The sequence below is a fragment of the Mustela putorius genome, unplaced genomic scaffold (assembly GCF_011764305.1).
Source record: "Mustela putorius furo isolate JIRA1106 unplaced genomic scaffold, ASM1176430v1.1 tig00000275_pilon_pilon_pilon, whole genome shotgun sequence".
Taxonomy (NCBI): domain Eukaryota; kingdom Metazoa; phylum Chordata; class Mammalia; order Carnivora; family Mustelidae; genus Mustela; species Mustela putorius.
The window spans coordinates 19,053,258-19,073,608 of NW_025421341.1; the positions used below are offsets into that span (position 1 = coordinate 19,053,258).

A 20,351-nucleotide genomic window follows, 5' to 3' on the forward strand; every position below is an offset into this window, starting at 1 on the left:
AAAAGTAGAAAGTTTGTTGCTTAAAAAATTTTTTTTATATATGACAGTTGGACAAAACTGAGTAATACAAGCTTTTCTAACATGTTTCTATCCCAAAGATAAATATATACTATTTTCTTTCCAGTGATAACCAACTTGTTTTTTGGAAAGTGAGGTCATTAAAGCATCCAAAATGGTTCCAAATGCCAAGTTTCACACACGATTCTTTGATTCTCAAAGCTGTCATGTGGGTAAAAATCACACTTATCAAAGAAACACAATAATGACAGCTCAGAGGCTGTGCTGAAACTTGAAAGTAATTGAACCATTTAACTACCATTTACTTGCTCAAAATTTCTCCTCAGGAATGACCCCATGGCTAAAAGCCTATGTTCTTGTAGCATGATGAATTCATTGCTTTTTGGATGAGCTCAGTCTATTTTGAGGCATCTTCCAAAACTCAGACTAATTATGCTATTTTCCTGGTACACAATGGTAAGGTTTTTATCCAAGGTCTCACTTATTCTAAAGTAGTAGTTCTCAAATGTTAGCCTGCATCAAAATCACCTGAAATGTTTGTTAAAAACACAGATTGTAGGTTCCATAGCCAGAGGTTTTGATTCACTTGGCATCTGGCATGGCTGGAAAATTTGCATTTCAAAGATGTTCCCAATGATGTTGATGATCAAGGGCCCAGGCTGAGAATCCCTGTGCTGAAAATATGCCCTTTTCCACAACACCTAGCATTCTTTCCTACCAGGTTTATGTAAATGGTAGTTTCCTCTGGGCCATTACTAATACCTTGTTATCCACCTTGTTATCGTCCTGTAATCCCTTAATGCTGGGGGGCACCCCAGTGACTCAGTTGGTTAAGGGTAAGCATCTGCCTTTGGCTGGGGTCATGATTCCTGGGTCCTGGGATTGAGCTCTGCATGGGGCTCCCTGCTGGGCAAAGCCTGCTTCTCCCCCTCCTGCTCCCACTCAGGCTCCCCCTGCTTGTGTTCTCTGTCGTTCTCTCTGTCAAATAAATATATAAATAAATAAAATCTCTTAAAAAAATACTTCAAAAAAAATTTTTTTAATTCCTCAATGCTGGTAATAATAGAAATATGAAAGTCACATGTGTCATTTTAAGTTTTCTAATTTTTTTTTAAGATTTTATTTATTTACTTGACAGAGAGAGATCACAAGTAGGCAGAGAAGCAGGCAGAGAGAAAGAGAGGGAAGCAGGCTTCCTGCTGAGCAGAGAGCCCGACGCGGGACTCCACCCCAGGACCCTCAGATCATGACCTGAGCCGAAGGCAATGGCTTAACCCACTGAGCCACCCAGGCGCCCTAAGTTTTCTAATATTATTTTAAATTTAAACAACTTTAAAATTTTTTTTAATTAGCCACTTTTAAAAAGTAAAGAAGAGATGAATTTTAATAATATATTTTACTGAACTCAATATACCTCAAATATTTTCATCCAATATGTAATTGACATAGTAAATATTAATGAGCTATTTTACTTGTTTTTTCTTACATTCAAAGACATATTAAATCTTTCAAATCTGATATTTCTTACACTTGCAGCACATCTCATTATGGACTAGCCACATTTCCAGTGTCCCCTAGGCACACGTGGCTAGTGGCTACTGTAATAAACAGCACTGCCATAAAACTTCTAGATTCAAGAAAATGAATATTGAGAGTTCTGCTTTGTCTGCCCCTTTTTATGATTTTCACTATATTTCCTCACTTCCAAATGGGTCTGTCTGCTGCATTATCAATTTATACCAGGTTTTAAGGGGGAAAAGGTTTTAATCATTAAACATATACATTGATTTTAAAATGCAATGCAAGGTAAGAATTCTCTGTTTTTATACATAGAAACATGATGCACTTGCACAGATCATAATGCACGTGCTTTTATCCTGCTCCTTTGTCCTAGTCATCTCCTTTCCCATCAGCAATCCCTCCCTCCAACAAGATAATCCATGTCAACAATGTATATTGGTACTTCCTTGTTTTTTCTCTATTTGCATATAATTCTATACCAACATACAAACAGAAGTTTGTTTATCTACATTTGTTTTATTAAAATATTGCACCCAGCTCTCTGTATAATGCCTTTTTTATTCAATAAGAACTCAACAAAATCTCTGCAAGTCAGCTGGAGGTAGTAATACATTATTTTTAATGGTTACTGAAGAGTATGGAACAGTTCACATAATTCATTCAATATGTCCATTATTTTTTTTTTAAGATTTTATTTATTTATCAGAGAGAGGGGGGGTGGGAGAGCAAGCACAGGCAGACAGAATGGCAGGCAGAGGCAGAGGGAGAAGCAGGCTCCCCGCCGAGCAAGGAGCCCGATGTGGGACTCGATCCCAGGACGCTGGGATCACGACCTGAGCCGAAGGCAGTCGCTCAACCAACTGAGCCACCCAGGCGTCCCCAATATGTCCATGATTAACAGGCATTTACACTTATCCTGTTTTTGTTTTTTAAAAATGCGTAAAAGATTGAATAGATCATGGACAGATGGGTGGATGGGCAGAGAAATAATTCAGATATTTAGATATATATAGATACCACTGCCTACTCTGCCTTTTACTACGCAATCCTTGTTATCCTTAAACTTAGACTTTCTCCCACCGTATCTGGACCCTTTCTTTCTACCCTTTCTTTCCAACAACAACAATAACGAAAAAACAGTTATCATTAGCAGTCCAAACAGACCATTTTAAATCATTTTTTCTAATGATCTTTCCATAGTCAACAGCTAGCTCAAACTAATAGATCTCCCCTAATTCTCCCCAGTGATGCTCTTTATTCAGGTGTTCTTTTTATCCTTCTAGCTTCCTGGTAAATAGTGAATAGGCCTGGGGAAAATCCACATAGAAAAAATTTTATTGTTGTATGTTCACTGACTTTGAAAAAAATATATATATATACACATATATATAAATTGGCATTAATAAGATTAATTTCTTCACTGATGTTCTATTTTTTTTTTAATTAGACTACCAACCAAAGGGCCTAGAATCCATATCCCATCCAAAGTAGCCTAGATTATAACTCAGGTTATAATAATAATCAGCATGATAAATAAATAGCAATATTTACCTAGTATCAGTATGTGACAAGCACCATTCTAAGTACTTTACATGTATTAATTCATTTGCTTTTTCAAAATCTCCAGAAGACAGGCACACTCATTTCAGCATTATTCCCACTTTACAGCTGGGGGCACTGAGATCATACCTCCTGTAAATGGCAGAAATGGGATTGAAACATGGAGGGTACAACTCAAGCCCTAATCTTCTTACCTAGTAATTAAGTGAGCAGTAAATCACCTCCTCTCTTCTTTCTTTGAACCTCAGTTCTCTCACCTGTCAAATGGGTACACTAATATCAGTTCTTCCTAACTTTAGGACTGCTGAGAAGAAATATGAAAGTTACCTGAAAACCACTGACTGCTGTAACAAGGGGAGGGCAGTCTCATTGCCGCTTGGAAAATTGGGTTGGACTATTTCATCATTTGAAGCAAAAACTGAGCAGATAAAATGTCTTCTACAATAGCAAATTAAGCCACGTTCTGGGCACACATCCTTTTGAAGGTGAGCCTGGACATGTATGTCCCACTTAGACAGGATGTGAACCCAGCCTGATTCTCCCAGCCTGCTGATGCGCCCGACATGACCGAAAGAGCAGCCAACCTTTACCCTATTGTGGAGCGTGACCACGTCCTTCCTTTCTCCGCTCCGCTCCTTGCATTTTACTTAATTGGAGCACCAGGCTATAAATCTTACATACTTAAGGGCCAGAAAACTCTCCGGAGCTCTCATACTGAAATGTGTGTGGGAGTTCAGTGATATTGAATTTTCAAATAAAATGATTAACAGGCACCTCTAGGGCAGCCTCAGAGAAAACAATCCTTCCTGAAACTTGCCACCTTAATCTGAGGAAGCTTTTCGTTCTGAGGTTTAATAAAATGGTTGGAATGTAATGTAAGGAGGGATGACTAAAGCAGGCAGAGAGAGGTACGTCATTCTCCAGGGAAAGGATCTAGAAGCTCCCTTCAGCAAGTAACTGCTCTCTCTCCGGGCCTGACAGGGCTATTTCAACATGATACTGGGGAGGTTTCAGTCACTTAAATTTTAACTGCGATCGGCTCACATTACTATTTTTTTAAGAAACATTTTCTCCAAGATTGTAATAGTTGGAAATGAGTGTACACCTGATCAGAAAGCCTATTTGCTTTTCCATGGCATAATAACATCTATCAGACTTCATGAAGCAGAGAATTAAAATCAGTTAAAAGGAAGAACATAATCCAATCCAATTCTACCCACAGACTGAGGCCTACAAGCCTACCCTTTGCTGAAACACTGATTTAGATGCCCTGCCAAAGAAATATAGAATGTTTATGGCCTCACACAATAGGAATCTGCCTCATTTATGCAGCAGGAAGATCATTTACAACCAATTTCTAAAAGACACTAAGCGTCAATAATAAATTTTCAAATCAAGGCCAGAAGTTGCAATACTCAAAAGGGGATCATTAAGCAATATGAAGTTGTTGTCAGAAGGAGGACTTTCAGGGGCGTCCTACCAATTTGTAATCCAGAAGCATCTATAAAGGAGTCGTGACCAGCCTGGTTTTCCTAGTCTCTGGGAAGGAGAGACTTTATTTTAACAATAAAGGGGATCTGGGTCGACAAGCAACAAGGACAGGGCATCTCCTATGGATACGTCTCCGTGCCAGGCTGGCTGCCGCCCTCTGAGATGATCGCTGGAAACCACACTGACTCCTCAGTGAGATCAGCTTCTTGGGAGCAATTCCCACTTCACAGTTAGAGACAAGAGGTTGAAGAAAGCTGCTGGAGCTTCTCTGCTCCAAATCTTCCCCTTTACATTCATCCTTTTGCCTATTCACCCCTTCACCTACGCACACACACACACACACACACACACACACACACCGCTCTCCTTTTCTCTCTCTCTCTGTCATAATAGGAACTTAAATATCCCAACAGATTCTCTCCAATATGTCCCACAACATCCTAAATGCTATCAAAACTGGAGGAAATGAAAAGTAGCTCCTCCTCACAGAGAAGCAAACTTCTGGAACGGAACACAGCAACATGCCTGTTCCATCCTTTACCAACTGTGTGGCTTTCTCAAAGTCACTCGAAACATTTCTGGGTCTCCTTGTCTCTTTTAAAAAACGAACAAAATACTACTTCATGTCAGAAAGGAATAAGGCTGTTCATGAAAATTCTTAAGAATTCCTAAAGTATTAACTAAATTCAGTCACATCGCTTAGATTTGGGTTTTGCCTGAGTTCCCTGTGACAGAAAACTGGGAGTCGGGAACAGGAGAGTGTTCGATTCTGACTGGCATTGAAGGAAATAATAGTACACATAAAGAAAGACTCTCCTCAAAGACAACTATCATATGATCTCTCTGATATGAGGAATTTGAGAGGCAGGGCAGGGGGTTGTGGGGGTTAGGGAAGGGAAAAAAATGAAACAAGATGGGATTGGGAGGGAGACAAACCATAAGAGACTCTAAATCTCACAAAACAAACTGAGGTTGTTTGGGGGTGGGGGGGTGGGAGAGGGTGGCTGGCTTATGGACATTGGGGAGGGCATGGGCTATGGTGAGTGCTGAGACATGTGTAAGCCTGATGATTCACAGACCTGTACCTTTGGGGCAAAGAATACATTATATGTTAATTTTAAAAAAAGGAAAAAAAGAAAGATTCTCCTCAAGGGAAGTAGTCAACCAGAGGGGTCAGACTAGGAGAGCTGAAATGTAGGTTCTCCTGCTGCGTATTCTCTGCCTTTTGTCAAGTCCCTTCATCTCTCTGAGTTTTACTTCCTTCACCTGTGCTATGGGATTCGTGTGAACCACCTTACAGCATTAGGGTGACTAGGAAATGAGAAAACATATACAGCCATGCTCTGTAAACTATAAAGAATTTTTCCACTCCGGGTCGGGCCCTCAACTACACTCTTGTTTACTTTCTTCAGGGACTGTCTTGAAACGGCCATGTTTGTTTTTGTGCTTTGTATCAGATTCACCCGCAGTAGACTATCAACTCTTGAAGGCAGAAATGTTGTCTTATTAACACCTATAAAACTCACGTGTAGAGCAATCTTGTTCTGAATGTTGATTTTGTGTTCTGATTGCTAGACAAAGGATACTGGCAGTCAGCCCAGAAAAAAACTCAAAGCAGGTGAAGTCTGCCCTCACTGACTCTCCTGATCCTTCTTAGCATCAGCAATAAACCACGGCCTCTTCCCGATGACTGGGGAATCTTCTGTGCAGAAGGAAAGCCTCCCTCTCCCTAAACAAGTGACAACTACCGACTATTTGCGTTTCAGCTTCCCTTGTAGCCAAGGTGCAGACCCTTGACTAACCTCTATCCCCAGGCTTACCTGCTGTAGATTTCGAACCGTAAACTAGTAAATCCAAGAAGTCTCCATTCTGACAAATACTGGTAAGAGAGGCAGTGGTGCTGACGGTTCCAGCAGCATCCAGGATCCTGGTTTGGTGATAGTGAGGCAGCAAACCGCTTTATCCGTCCCCAAGGTGTGTTTTTATTAGGTCTGTATCATGAGTTTGGCCCTTGCTCCTGATTGCATTCCTTCAAACTTTGTTCTTTTTGGTATTCTGGATAGTCTGTATATGAAACCTCCTTTAATTAGTGTATTTTAAGCTTAAATTATCTACACGTGGTTTTGTTGTTTGACTGATAGGATCCTCCTCTCCCCCCACAAACAGCCCAGTATCTCCATTAAGAATTCTCATGATCCTGGTCCCGGACAGGACTCCTACTAAGCTGTCTAGCTAGAAATTAAATTCCCTCCCCGCCGACTAATGCCCCCCTCCCCAGGTCAAACTGCACATTTCCTAAAGCATTTTCCCTTAGGACCTCACTTTGTATAGGAATAATATGATCAACTAACTTAAGCCAATGTGTTAATTGCTGACACTAATTTAATATTACCCCGGCATCTTAGCAGATTCTTTTAATGTGTCAAAGCAAAGAAGGAATGTGTTTTACCATGACCCAGTGCCAGGGCCCTTGAGGGTTCTACTTTTTGTCTGCAATCTCAAAGGTCCTGCCTCCATCAAGACATATCATGTCTTGTCCAATCACAGGTGCCCTGTGGACCAACCATACAATGACGCTGGGGCAGTTCTTTGAACCAATGTCTTTACTTCATGATTATATATGTATAAATGCACATGCACATCTGTGCACACACACACACACACACACACCCCTACTTAAAATGTTTCAATGGCTTTCCATTGCCAAAATAATGTCAACAAGATTATAAAATTCCCAAATACTTAACACTTAGTTTTTGCAGGCCAGTATGAAGCACCAGCTCTGCATACCACCACCATTCTCCTAGTGACTTCTTACTACATACATCACTCTAACCCCACAGCTTTTTCCACTTCCTCAGTGAGTCCTACCCTCCCTACCCCTTTCTCCCCCTACACACCACATCTTTCCATGGACCCATAGGTCAAGTTCTCTGTTATGACCTTCCTCTGATATCCTTTTCTTCCCAACCTTATTTCAGATTATGCATTTGTTCCTCCATGCAACCAATGTGATATCTAACATTATAACCAAGCATGGGTCTTCAGGAGATGTGATCAGAGTAGCTATAGACTTCTTTTTCTATGTAGTTCATGTATTCTTTAATGCAGAAATTTCAGGGCTCAGCAAGAAGAACTTTAAAGCCTGAGGAAATCGGCTCAGTTCTTACAACCGCAAATATGACATCTATTTTCTCCTGATTTCTTTGATTACTGAAGCCAGAAGAGATCACTCCAAATACTCTCCCTCTGATCCCCATTCCATGCAGATGCCTCCTAAGCTATCTCTGCAAGGTTGAAGTGAGAAGATGGGGAAAACATCTTGCAGGAAAGACCGAGCTGCAGGCTCCTCGTGGCCACCTCACCAGAGAAGCTCTGCTTTTACATATTTCATGTATTGCTCTCCTTTAAAAGATCTCTTTTGAATAATTTCCACTATGGAAAAGAAAAGGTTCACAAACCTCTTTCTATTGTATAAGTGTGCAAATTAAGTACTTAAAGATGCACAGAATAATAGAGAAAATTATGTTTCATGAAGAATTTGGGGGGGGGGGTGTAGAAGTAGCCCTAGTCTGCTTTTCCTTCTTCCCTCCTTGCTCCAACTCTCAGTAAATATTTGAATTGCCTTTCCAGTGTTATTGCATTTCCAAAAATATGAATCCTTTCTGAGATAAGACCATATTGGGTTCCATTAGTATTGGGTTATGCAGTGCTTGCCGAAGGTCACATAGATAATCACAGAACCATGACTTGAGCCAGGACTCCTGAGTCATAGTTCACTTTCAATCTGCTTCTCATTTGGTGTACTTCTAGTACCAGTGGGAATTTTGCTGCTGCCCACAGGAAAACCAAAGCCTCACTGTCCAAGAAGCTTCTCCACGAAAAATTTCTTTTAGTTATTAGATGAATTGTGTTTTCTGAAGATTGTAAGGCTACACAATATAAAACCAATAAATCTGATAAAGATCTATAGAAAAACAGTCTCTCTTCTATTTAACCATCAAGATTCTTAACCCAGCATGCATCCTCAATACCAAAACAAACTGGACTTCTAAATTCTGATCAGAAACTCAGGATCTGGGCAATGGAAGCCAGCAATGCACTCGTCAGCATCTGCCTCTTTTTGTAGGCAATTAGAAGTATTCTATAGATTAGAGAAATTGAGTTCATATCCCATTGATGTCACTTCCTAGACATGTGATCTCAGGCAAGCTATTTTCTACCTCTGAGGCTCAGAAATAGACTTGTAAACCATGTAAGGTGCACAAAGGTTGAGAATGTACACCTTACATGGCTAACTGGAAAGATTAAATGAGACATACTCTTGGCAAGAAGTAGGTGCTCAGAAAAGTATTGTTATGTTACTATTAATTGAAAATATTTCTATACCAATATTTTAGGACTAAGCCTGATATATATGCTATATATATACATATATATTTATATATATAAATATATATATATATAGTATGTAAGCCTGATATATATATGCCTGATGTATTAGTTCAGAAAATAATTTTGCTTTTGTTATATAACTAGCTAGTTCATACTATTTAATTTAGTTAAATAAAGATACACAGAGTTTTTAATATGTGCTAAACACAATATTAGGCCTAGACCATAAGAAATGACAGATATTCAGGTCTTACTTTTAAGGAGCTGGCAATTTCAAACATACCAGACGGATGACACTTACTGTGTTCTTAAAGATGTCTAAGAGAAGAGATCTCACCCTACAGCTGTCTACTTAGTTCTCATTTCTCTGAGAGATTCGTGTGTGTGTGTGTCTAATTCCTTGAGAATCAATGTATCTCCATCTCCTTTTATTTTAGGTGTCAGAAGAAAGAAGAGTTGGTCACCATTCTTCACATAATAAGCCTTAATTCCCTGAGAGTTATTGAGTTATTCCTCTGTCTTCTCTTTCAAGATTAAATAATCCTTATCCTTTTAACCTTTTCTCACAGGTCCTCTTTGGCAACCTTCAGTTTAATCATTTCACTGTTCCCCTCTAAGGATCTCTCCAAGTCTTTTGCACTAAATATGTTGTTTTTGCCATTGAGTTTTGCCATTGAGTTTCGCCATTGAGTTTATTCTTCTAAGCAACTTCCACACACACACAAAAAAATCTCCCAAAGGAAAAAAAAAAAAGATAGAAGGATAGATCTCCTATGGAAGGAACTCACATGGAATACTCACATTCTCAAAGCCCAAGTAATATTTTCGTCACCACTATTGAGGGGGAAGGTACAAAACTAGAACAGTCTCTAAATAGGGCCAACCATTCTGCTTGACAATTAACTAAATTACCTTTAAGCAGGTAAGACTATTAACCACAAACTTAAGGCTTTAGTTAACCTGAAACTCTCAGAAGGGTGATAATAAAATTACTGTTAATGAGATCAAACAGGAATTTTGGATTCTGTAAAATATCTCTGGACGCCAAGTCAGCCATTGATGTGGTTATGTTATTTATAGGCAGTGACTCTGTTCAATCCTTGCGAAGTGCAAGGGATCTTTCCTTGCATTCTGTCAATCAGTATAAATTAATACTTTCTGAGCTGAGAAAGCAGGAAATTCTAAGGGGCTCTTAAGAAATGATTTAGAGAGGCTGATCAAATATATACTGAACATAGTATAACACCAAAAACATACAGAAAGGAACAGGTAGGAAAATTAGAGCACTAGTAAAATCTCTCTCAAGACATGCACAGTGACTTGTCAGAAATCTTTTACAAAGATCTTTCCCTGCTTTTTTCTTTTATTGTGCTATTGAGATGAACCTGCCCACTATGAGCCAGCAGAATGACCCCTCTTACACACGTAAACACACACTTAAGATTCTGCAGACAAGTTTCCAAATCCCCTCAAGAAACTGAGAAAACTCTTCAGTAGATCACACTCTGCCTGTTTCAGGGACTTCTTTGTTTTGGAACCACTGTTTAGGAATCATTTTTTTCCTTCACCATCTATTAAGGAAATAAGTATACAATTGGGTGAAAAGAGTTGATGAGAATCGAGGTAGAGAGAAAAACTACTGCTTCCCCTGGGGTGGCTCCAGGCAAACAGGTGGTTGCAGTCATCGAGTTTGACTTTCGAAGCTAGTTTGGCTCTGTCCAGATTCTGGCTGGCCTAATACTGGCTGGGCTGAGAGAGGTCTGTTAACAACAGCCATGAGACAACCAACTGCATTTTGAAAAAGGCTCCTTGCCAAGTTCTCTGCAGATTTCCTTTTTTTCTGAGTCTAGAACAAATTAATGATTTCACGTGAACTCTTTCTAGGGAGGTGTAGCCCCAAAGACAGTTCAACCTGTGAAACAATGACTTAAATTCTAAAACAGTGATCCTTAAGTAATCAGCAGTTAAGATGGCCAGGAGCTTATAACCACTAAAAAGAAACACCATCCTGGGTGAGAGCAGGCAGTTTGCTAGCTGTTTAACTGTCAGTGATGACACATTATATCCCTCTTAGTCTTGCTGGTTGGTTCTTCATGAGAACCAGGCACACAGGTACATGCCCTGGGATGTTTGGCCACCAAATGAAAGAAAGGCATATGTACACAAAGGCCATTGGCAAGTATATCCACAACTGAAGTCTGGGAGCGCTAAAGCAACAGATGATTAAAATCCTAGCATATTAAATAGATTTGTGTGAACGCATTATAACTTCATAGTTGCCATTTTTATACAAGATTTCAATTATGAAGTGGAACTACAAATCAGCCCTGATTTCATTTATTTGATGGTAAGGATAACCTCGTAAATTCTTATCAAGCAGTAAGAAAGTGAAAGTAGAGCCCTGATATTGATGTATGTCACTTTGTAGTGGTCATGGAAAGTAGCCAGTAATGCTGGGTTGATAAATCATGAGTAGACAGAATTCCCCCTCTTTATCCAAATACGTACTTCAGAGACTTGAGCAATTTGCACCACCCCACTGCACCTTGGGAAGCAATTTTTATTCCATTTGATTTTGAGAAATAATATCACCAATACCGAATACTAGCATTTGCACCCTGGGACGAAAGGGAAAGGAAAGGAGAGAAAGAGAAGTGAAAAACGAACACTGCTGAATTTTAAAAATATTCACCTATACTGAGCAGGTGACCTGTTCCGTAAAGCTTTTCTCAATCTGAAAAAGAAAAATAAAATTCCTGCTGACTTTCAAAAGCCAACCATTTAGGTCACTCTTAAAAACAAACAAATGAAAAAAAAAAAAAAAAAAAAAAAAAAAAAGATAGCCAGCAGATTAAAGGAGCTCCATTTATAAAAATCAAATGAACCTCTAACAAAGACTGTTTGAGACATGAATAAATCATCGGGTCATGAATTATTTATTGTTATCAAGAAACAAGCTGGGGATTCCAGGAACTGGACTTTGGGGAGGTGCTGAAGCCAGGCAATGAGCAAGTTCATTGTCACCTACCCACCACGGGAAGTGAGAGGACAGACCACAGGGTACCATCATCTGATGCAGACCATGTTAGACTCCCACTTGAGTTTCAGAGGCTGCTTCAGCAACATTTACACCCCAGAGGATAAAGCAAATAGAGTTTGGTCCACAGACTCATACTTCAGAAAACTGCGAGTACTCAGTAACAGACAATAAGAAGGTTTTTTGTGCACTGGATCTCCTTTTTTTGTTTTTTTAATACACATAGGGACTATGAGTTGTGTGCAAAAGAGTAGTAGAGATGGCTAGAAAGTACCTTAGTAATAAACTGTGGCGAGTAATCTGACCTACTCATTCCTGGCTTTGGGGATTGGCTTTTTTACTGGGGTCGAGAAGAGAAAAAGGGAGCCTCTGAGATTTAATCAACTAATCAACGTATATGTGTGTTCCAGGTCCAAACTGCTTTGCAGGAACAACAATAATCCCGGCTGGCATTGAAGTGAAAGTGGATGAATGTAACATCTGTCACTGTCACAACGGGGACTGGTGGAAGCCTGCTCAGTGTTCAAAACGTGAATGCCAAGGCAAGCAGACTGTGTAGGACAATTTCCCAACCGAGGAGGAGTTCTTAGGAAAGGATGCTATGGCTTCTACACTGCACATGTTCGAAACAAAACAAAACAAACAAACAAACTCCTGCCAGCTACAACAGGGTCACCAGCAAAACCTTTTAGGGTTGACAAAAGTGAATATTTTACTAAGAGGAAATTTCTCTCTTTCCCTCTTGCTATATAAAAAAATATGTGGTATATAGCTATCGAAACCGCTTTTGTAATTATCCGTGCTTGATGGTGACTTGACCACTGAATTTCTGAAACTAAAAGGAAGAAACAGCCTCGTATGGGCTCCTTCTCTGGTGAGACCTCTAGCCTGCCAGCTCACCGTCCGCCGATTTGCTTCATTTCTACTCTTCTGTACATCACCACCCATGGCATTTTTCTCTTGTAGAATTTCTTTTCGTATTTAGAATCTATGGGGCCAGATTCGACGGCACGGTTAAGTTTGGAGTGGTGTCATATAAGATTTAGTAAAGGAATATTGGGGGTGAGGACCCTTCCTGACCAGGAGGGCACAAAAGCAACTGACCATCCCTCCCCTTGGGTGAAAGATGCCCTGTAAGGTTCAGAAAACGAGAGCCACCTACAGCTGGACCCACTGCTGGGGCAGGGCGGGGGCCCAGGGTTTGATGCAGTATGTGGGAGATCACAATTTAATACTTACAAACCACACATTTCAGACACAAAACCTTGAAACTGCCAATCAAAAACTAATATGTGAAAAACACCACGAGCTTGACTACAGCATCCAAAGGGAGCCAGGAATTCACAACTGTAGCATTAATCACTAGACTTTCTCACGATGCCGAATTCCAGTTCGGCTTGTAAGTCAACACTCTACACCCGCTCTGTCACCTGGCCCTCCTCCATACCAGAACCAGGGTGAGTAGCCCCACTGTGAATCTGAATCCTTCTGGAAACTCCTGGCTTTTGAGTTCAGATCTGGCTGCAAGCCAGGAGTACCCACAGGCAGTTTTATGGTTTGGGACTGTGTTTGCCCTGTTTTCGTAATGACCGCTCAGCCCTAGGTCTAAAACACAGATTCAGGACACTCTTTCCACCTCAAGTGCTGATTTAAATTCAAGATTAGGGTAGAGTGAGTCTTGCACAATACAATTCCATTTGTTGAACATTTTTTAAAATGTATATATTCGATACTGAACAATTAAAGTGAAACTTTGAAGCGTCTCAAGGTTGCCCTGGTAATGCTGCTCGTATAGTAACAGAACAATAAAATACACAGGGTATCTGATGCCACCTCGAGTCAAGATTCTTGAAACCACATGGTGTAGTTAGTTGCTTATTCCGCTCTCCTGTCTTGAAAACCCTGGCGCAGACCTGGCAGGATCCTTGAGGAAACTTTAAGGTTTTCTTCATCACCGATGTTTGCTTTTCCACTCCCACCCGAGCCTGGGCTTTGCCGTAGCTCTCACGTTGTGCCGCATTCCAGAACAAGGTTTTTCAAGATGAATTCTGTTGACATTTGGACTAGATAATTCACTGTTACGGCGGGGTAGGGGGAGCTGTCCCGTGCACTTTTAGGACATTTAGCAACATGGTTGACCTCTATCCACTTAATGCCAATAGCAACACTCTTATTGTGACAACAGATGGTCTCCAGGCATTGCCAAATATCCCCAAGGAGTGGGGAAGGGACAAAACGTCACCTGGTTGAGAATGCGTGGTTCAGAATAATCAGTACAGACCGGTTTCTGCCAGGGTGGCATACTGTGCAAACTCTGGCTCAGCCCGTGGCTTTGGTGAGCCTCTAAGCCCTCTGGGACATGCACAGTCTGCAGCCCCAAGGGCAAGAGGTCAGTCTTCTCCCAGTGGAGTGATGCTTCTGTTGCCATAGGTCCACTCTCAGGACACACTTCTTTAGTCTCATCAACTGGGTTTTCATTTAAAACGGTCAGCCTCTCCTCCCTGGAAGCTCCTCCAGTCATCAAGAAAGAGTTGTCATTTCCAGAATTAACGTGTTGATGCCTTGGACCTGACACTTCTCACGTACACTGTGCTCGTGTGTGATACAAACAGCCATGCCATGCCGGGCCCCTCCGAGGAAGAACATCACGCTGCCTTCTCTTAGAACACCAATTTGCAGCAAGGTTGGTGCCTTTTGTTGCCACCATGGATACATCACATAGACAGTCATGAATCATTCATGAACAATTCTGCATGATTTATTCCTGCACTCCAAAGTAAAGGCCTTCCATACTTTAGATTGCGTCTAGACAGAGATGTAGCATAGAGCTTTCTTTGCCCTGAGGTTGCCTGGTGCCGGCTTCAAAAATCCACTCTCTTGGAAAGAAATAATAATAATAAATGACAGGAACAAGGTTTGAAACCCAGAAAATATCATTAATAGAGCCATGTAGCATAGTACCCTATCTATTATTAAGGAGTTACTATGTCCTTTCTAGGAAACAGAGAGTGCAACTGGGGAGCCAGGGTTCAAACAATTTGCATTAAAGTCTTGGCACAGTGATAGTTGCAGCAGGAACTTACTAGAATGGAGTGTAATATCCATCAAGAAGCTCTTTTCAGAGAGCTTGCAGAATGAAGGCTGCTCTGTGGTCTCTGTTATCAGCCAGAGAGAGGGATTTTTTTTTTTTTAATCGTTGTTGTCGGATTTCTTTTTTCCTCTGAGTTTCACTACAAGCTGTTTCCTTTAAGACTTTGTAGCACTGACATTTTTCTCCCTTTAGGGAGAGATGAACCTATACTGTGACAGAATTTCTCATAAACCGATAAATATTTTACAATTTCCTTCTACCCAGGTCATTGAGAAATTCTTTCCAAACTCTGAACAACAGAGTTCTGGTCTCATCTGTTTTGCTTTCTTTTTTTCTTTTGAAGGCTTTGTTTGCAGCCCCACTGTCCCCTCTGTCTCCCATTCCTCCTGTCTTTGGTTCTCTGCTTTAACTACAGCTTTGTTTAAATAAGGGATCAACATCCTGTTTGTCAGCTGATGCCTGTTTAAAACGATTCAGTTTCTAAAAATCTTTGAAAAATGGTGTGCCTGAAAACTAGTGAGAAAAAAAAAAACACAACTAAACACTAAACTGTAAAAAGGGGATTCTAGCAACAATATTTGATGTGTAAAAGACTATATTATTAAAAAATTATTTTGTTAAATATAAAGTGTGTTAACCAGCAAACATTGTTTGTGGTATATTTTCCTTCCAAAATTCTCTCTCCTCTCTACCCTCATCATTTAATAACTAATCCTTAGTGACTTCTATCATCTGAAAATACATGTGTCATTAGAGCTATATTCAATTAGATTAAAGCATCAGCTTTAGCATTTTTCTGCATACATTTTCATTGTTCATAATATAAGTTCAGGCTGACTTAGGGATCAGACAGGAAGTTCAAATAAACTAGCAATGAGTGTAAGTGATAGGAAAAATGTTTTCTTAATCCTGCATCCATACATAATACAAATTATATTTTATAATTATTGGGTGCCTTCTCTGTTGGCTGGCCCTATTCTGGGCACCAAACCCATAGTATCCTGTTCAAGCCACACAGCACGCCTGCCAGGGAGGGGTTCTTAGTATGGCTGCTTTGCTGATGAGGGAACCAGAACACAAAGAGGTTAAGTGATTGACCCAAGGTCATTTGTTCATAAGTGGAAACACAGGAATCTTGTATTATAAATATACACAAGCATACATAAAAATCAAGAAAATAATACAGTATAAGGAATGTCCATCTACCCATTGCCCAGACTCGTTATCAGGATTGTGCATAATTCTTCAGCTATTTATTTTTCTTCCTCAGAGTATTTTGAAGAATTTTTTATTTTTATTTTTAGAGAAAGTGAGAGAGACTATGAGCAGGGGGAGGGGCAGAGGGAGAGAGAGAATCTCAAGCAGACACTGAGCATGGACCCCCATGCAGGGCACCATCTCATGACCCAGAGATCATGACCTGAGCCGAAATCAAGAGTCGGACGCTTAACCAGATGAGCGACCCAGGCAGCCCTTTCCTTGAGTATTTTAGAGCAAACATCAAGTATCCTATCGCTCTAGCCCTACATCTCTAAAAAAAAAAAAAAAAAAAAAAAAGGGACAGTTTCTTACCAAACCATGTTACATTACCAAAGTCCAACAAAATCAAGAATTCCTTAGTGTCACCTAATAGTCAATCCATATTAAAATTTCTTAGATTTTCTAAGCTATGAGGGATGGGGGTACATTATCTAAATCATCCATGTAGTTGATGTGCCTCCTAAGTTCAAAATGAGGCTTTCACCCTCCCCACTGACAGCTGAGAACCCTGAACAGAGTTGTGAGTTTGCCATTGTGTGCTGGGAAAATTACTCTTTTAAAGCTGCAGGTTCAACTCCCCGCTAGGCGTTGAGCCCACTCATCGCGCAGTGGGCAAGAGGCTTTCTGTCAAATGACCTCTGGGGACAACCAAGTGCCTCAGAGCGAGAACTGCTGTGGACCACCAGCACCCATGGGTCACTGCCTTCAATGTGCATGTAAGCTCTCTTTCAGGCATAAGAGCAAACTGTTTTTTTTTCCCCTTGAGATAAACATCCTGCCTAACACAGAGTAAAACTGAGCAGAATTTTATAAATCACCATCATCTTCTGCCTTGTTGAAGGAAGAAAGAAAGGAAAAAGTCAAGCACTAAAAAAACGTCAGCATGGAGTCTCCACACATAGGTACACGCACCCAGCATTCCACCAACCTTTTCAGAAAACAAGATTAGGTTTTTTTCCTTGCTTTTCAATTTCCTGTGCATCCAATTCTCTGCTCCCTGTGTCCCTTGCAAAGGGTTGTTTACAGTTCATTTCTGATTTGAGTTTCATGGGAGGGCACTTCAAAGCAAACCAGAGAAAGCTATGAACTGTGATTAGAGTCCTGGGTTTGTCGTTATTTGAGGGCTTACCACGTTGAGACTATTACTCTTTTAAAGAAAAGTACCTTCATGATTTTGAAAGACAAATGCTGTCTGAGCCAGCAACCTCACCTGTACCTTCTTACCACATTTGTAAGGGATTTATAACTTGAATTGGAATGACAGTCTTATTGGGGAGCCTCAAACTGTACTGCCTGGTGTGAATACCTGATTATTCCTGACCAAACTTATACATCCAGAAGACACATTGCTCTTTTAATGAACAGAAAAAACCAGTATCATCATGCCTTTCATAGAGTATGAATTAAATGAGTTGAATTAAAGGAATTTCTCTTAAGTACTCAAAATTTGTTTTACACTTCAAATATTGTCAGTTGTGGCAGCAATTTGATGGCTTTTTTTTTTTTCAACTTTCAAAAATCTTGAACTCATAGTTCTTTGAAGCCCAAACTCTAACTTAATCCCAATACTTGCCTTACCAACCTGGCTTTGAATAGAAGCACTTTTAGGAAAGTGCTTTAAAAATTGAATTATAGAACTTTCCCAATGAATACTTGTGTGAGGTGGGTGTTTAGGAAGGAATTTGGATAGAAAGAATATCCACCCTTTCTTGAGCCCTCTCTCTGTGTAAGACACTTGTATTGGCTACTTGATATGAGACAATGATTTATGTTCATTTATTCAACGATCTTTATAACCATGAAATTATACACTGGTATTCCCATTTTGCAGACTGGAACACTGAGATTCAAAGAAGTTTTATGATTTTTGTCCAGTTCATACAATTAGAAACCAGGGAGTGGTAAGAATTAAAACAGAATACAAACCATAAAAAAAGCTTAGAATAGAGAATAGCACATAACAAGAGCATTATCAGGACTGGTGGTAACATAAAAGAGATTTCATGGATAAAGTAACCTGGATTTGGTTCTTGTAGCTTGAGCACAAGTTGAACGGGCATTTAGGGGATGATATTGTAGCACAGGAAAATAAGTAGGCTATTTGGAGTGTGAAAAGCAGTCAGGTATAATGTGACTGAGGTTAGAGATAGAGGGATATGGTGAGAGATGTGTCCAGGAAGGAAACCCAATTGTTAGGCCCTGAGAGATCATGCTACAAAAATTGGATTTGGCTTTTATTGATCCTGTGCATTATTTTTACATCAAAAAAGAAGATGAGATACATTTTTTTATTTGTGGCCTGGAGAGAGGGAGGGGGGGGGGGGGCACTAATGAGAGACAATTACAAATGTCCAGGAAGGAAGAATGAGTATCTGATTCTATAGTGGTGAAGGTCAAACAAATCAGTTGAGGCAAAAGGATTTCATGGCGGGTCCAGTGGGGATTCGAGAATTAAAATAGTCCATGTTTCTAGTTCAGGTGATTGGAAGGATATTGATGTTCAATAACCACCACCAACAATGTGGAACCCAAGCTTTCCTTGGAGGGGTGAGCATGTACTCTCATTTTAGGACTTGGGCATCAGAGGGTACTGGTAATATCAGGTATTGAGGATCAACCTCAGATATGCTTATCTCGAGGACAGCCCACCTTCTGTTTTATTTGCCAGTGCTGTTTCCATCTCGGTTTGAATAGCTGACATTGGAAGAGCCAAGGTTCTCCACTGGTCTTACATCTTATAGTAGTATTCTCGAAATGGAAGTGAAAGATTAGAATGGCAAGAGTCTCAAAATTATTCTCTAGTTTGAGGCAATATTACTCTTACCATAGTGAAGCAATGTGCTTGCATATTGTGATACAAACTGTTTATAAATTTCTAACACCTCTCTCCACAGAATATAAAAATATTGGTTTCATTTTCATATTGGCAGTCATCAGCATTCTAGAAATTCAAAACAAGGTATTAATTTAGCTTTCCACTGTGGCCTTCGCTGCTTGTGTGTTCACACACACACACACACCCAGGACATAAAATTAAATGACAAGTTGGGTCCTGGGAAAGCCTTTTGATTTGAGATTTCCAAGGATGTCCACCCTGCTCCCATTACATTTTTCTTTGCCTGTGTTTGTTTTTCAGTTTCATGCCCTTTTTAATTAATCACAACATTGGGTCAGCCAGACCCATTAACTGCATTTCTCATTTAGACCTTTCAGAGATGCAGTTGCAGATGCAATTTAATTTGTTGACCCATGATCGATAGCAATTAATAGCATCTCTTTAATCTTGTTGAAAGGTTGGTCTCTGGCTTCCAGTAGCTACCATCTCAAGGGAAAGGTATCCACACATGCAAGAGATTTAGCTCCTAGGTGGTAGTTGCTCTCCACTGCCTACTTTTCTTGTGACTTAGGATGCATTTCAGAAGGCACCACTCTCTAGGACATTTTCAATTATCATAAGAAAGTTTATCTGGGCTCCAAGATTCCTCTGCTGCAAGTTCATCATGTAAATGTTATGGACCAGGAACCCTGACAAAAATACTACACAGCACTGTTTAAATTCAGAACAGATTTGACTTTTTAAAGTGTATTATGTTAATAAAGCAGGTTTATCAAGGTTCCTGGGATTTCTCCATGTTGTCTTGTGGCTAACCCAATCACTGCAATCTAGTATTTTCCTCTTATCAGTCACAATAATTCAAGAGTTTGTTTGTTTATTCAATAGGCAATGTTTCAACTAGGAAACTAGACACTTGCTAAAGCTGAATAAGGCATTTTTTTCCAGTTTTAGGAGTTTATGGTCTGCTGAGGCAAAGAGCAAGGCAGTTCCACAGTAACAGACAGGAAAGTGCTATGGTCCAGGTATGAGCAGGTACGCTGAAAATATTGGCAAAATGCAGTGCATCATCGTGGCCTGTGGGAAGTCTTCCTAGGAGATGGAACTTGTAACATGAGTTTCAGAAGAGAAATAGACTAGATGAA

At 40.1% G+C, this 20,351-nt stretch overlaps 1 protein-coding gene across 1 annotated transcript in view; it reads left to right on the forward strand.

Annotated features, from left to right (window-relative positions):
- Window positions 1–15,748, forward strand: part of VWC2L (von Willebrand factor C domain containing 2 like) — a 160,594-nt gene extending 144,846 nt beyond the window's left edge. Inside the window, exon 4 of the mRNA XM_004767007.2 lies at window positions 12,433–15,748. Within this exon, the coding sequence (XP_004767064.1) occupies window positions 12,433–12,581 (149 nt within the window). The 3' untranslated portion in view covers window positions 12,582–15,748. The remainder of the gene's footprint in view (window positions 1–12,432) is intronic.
- The last annotated feature ends 4,603 nt before the right edge of the window (window positions 15,749–20,351 follow it).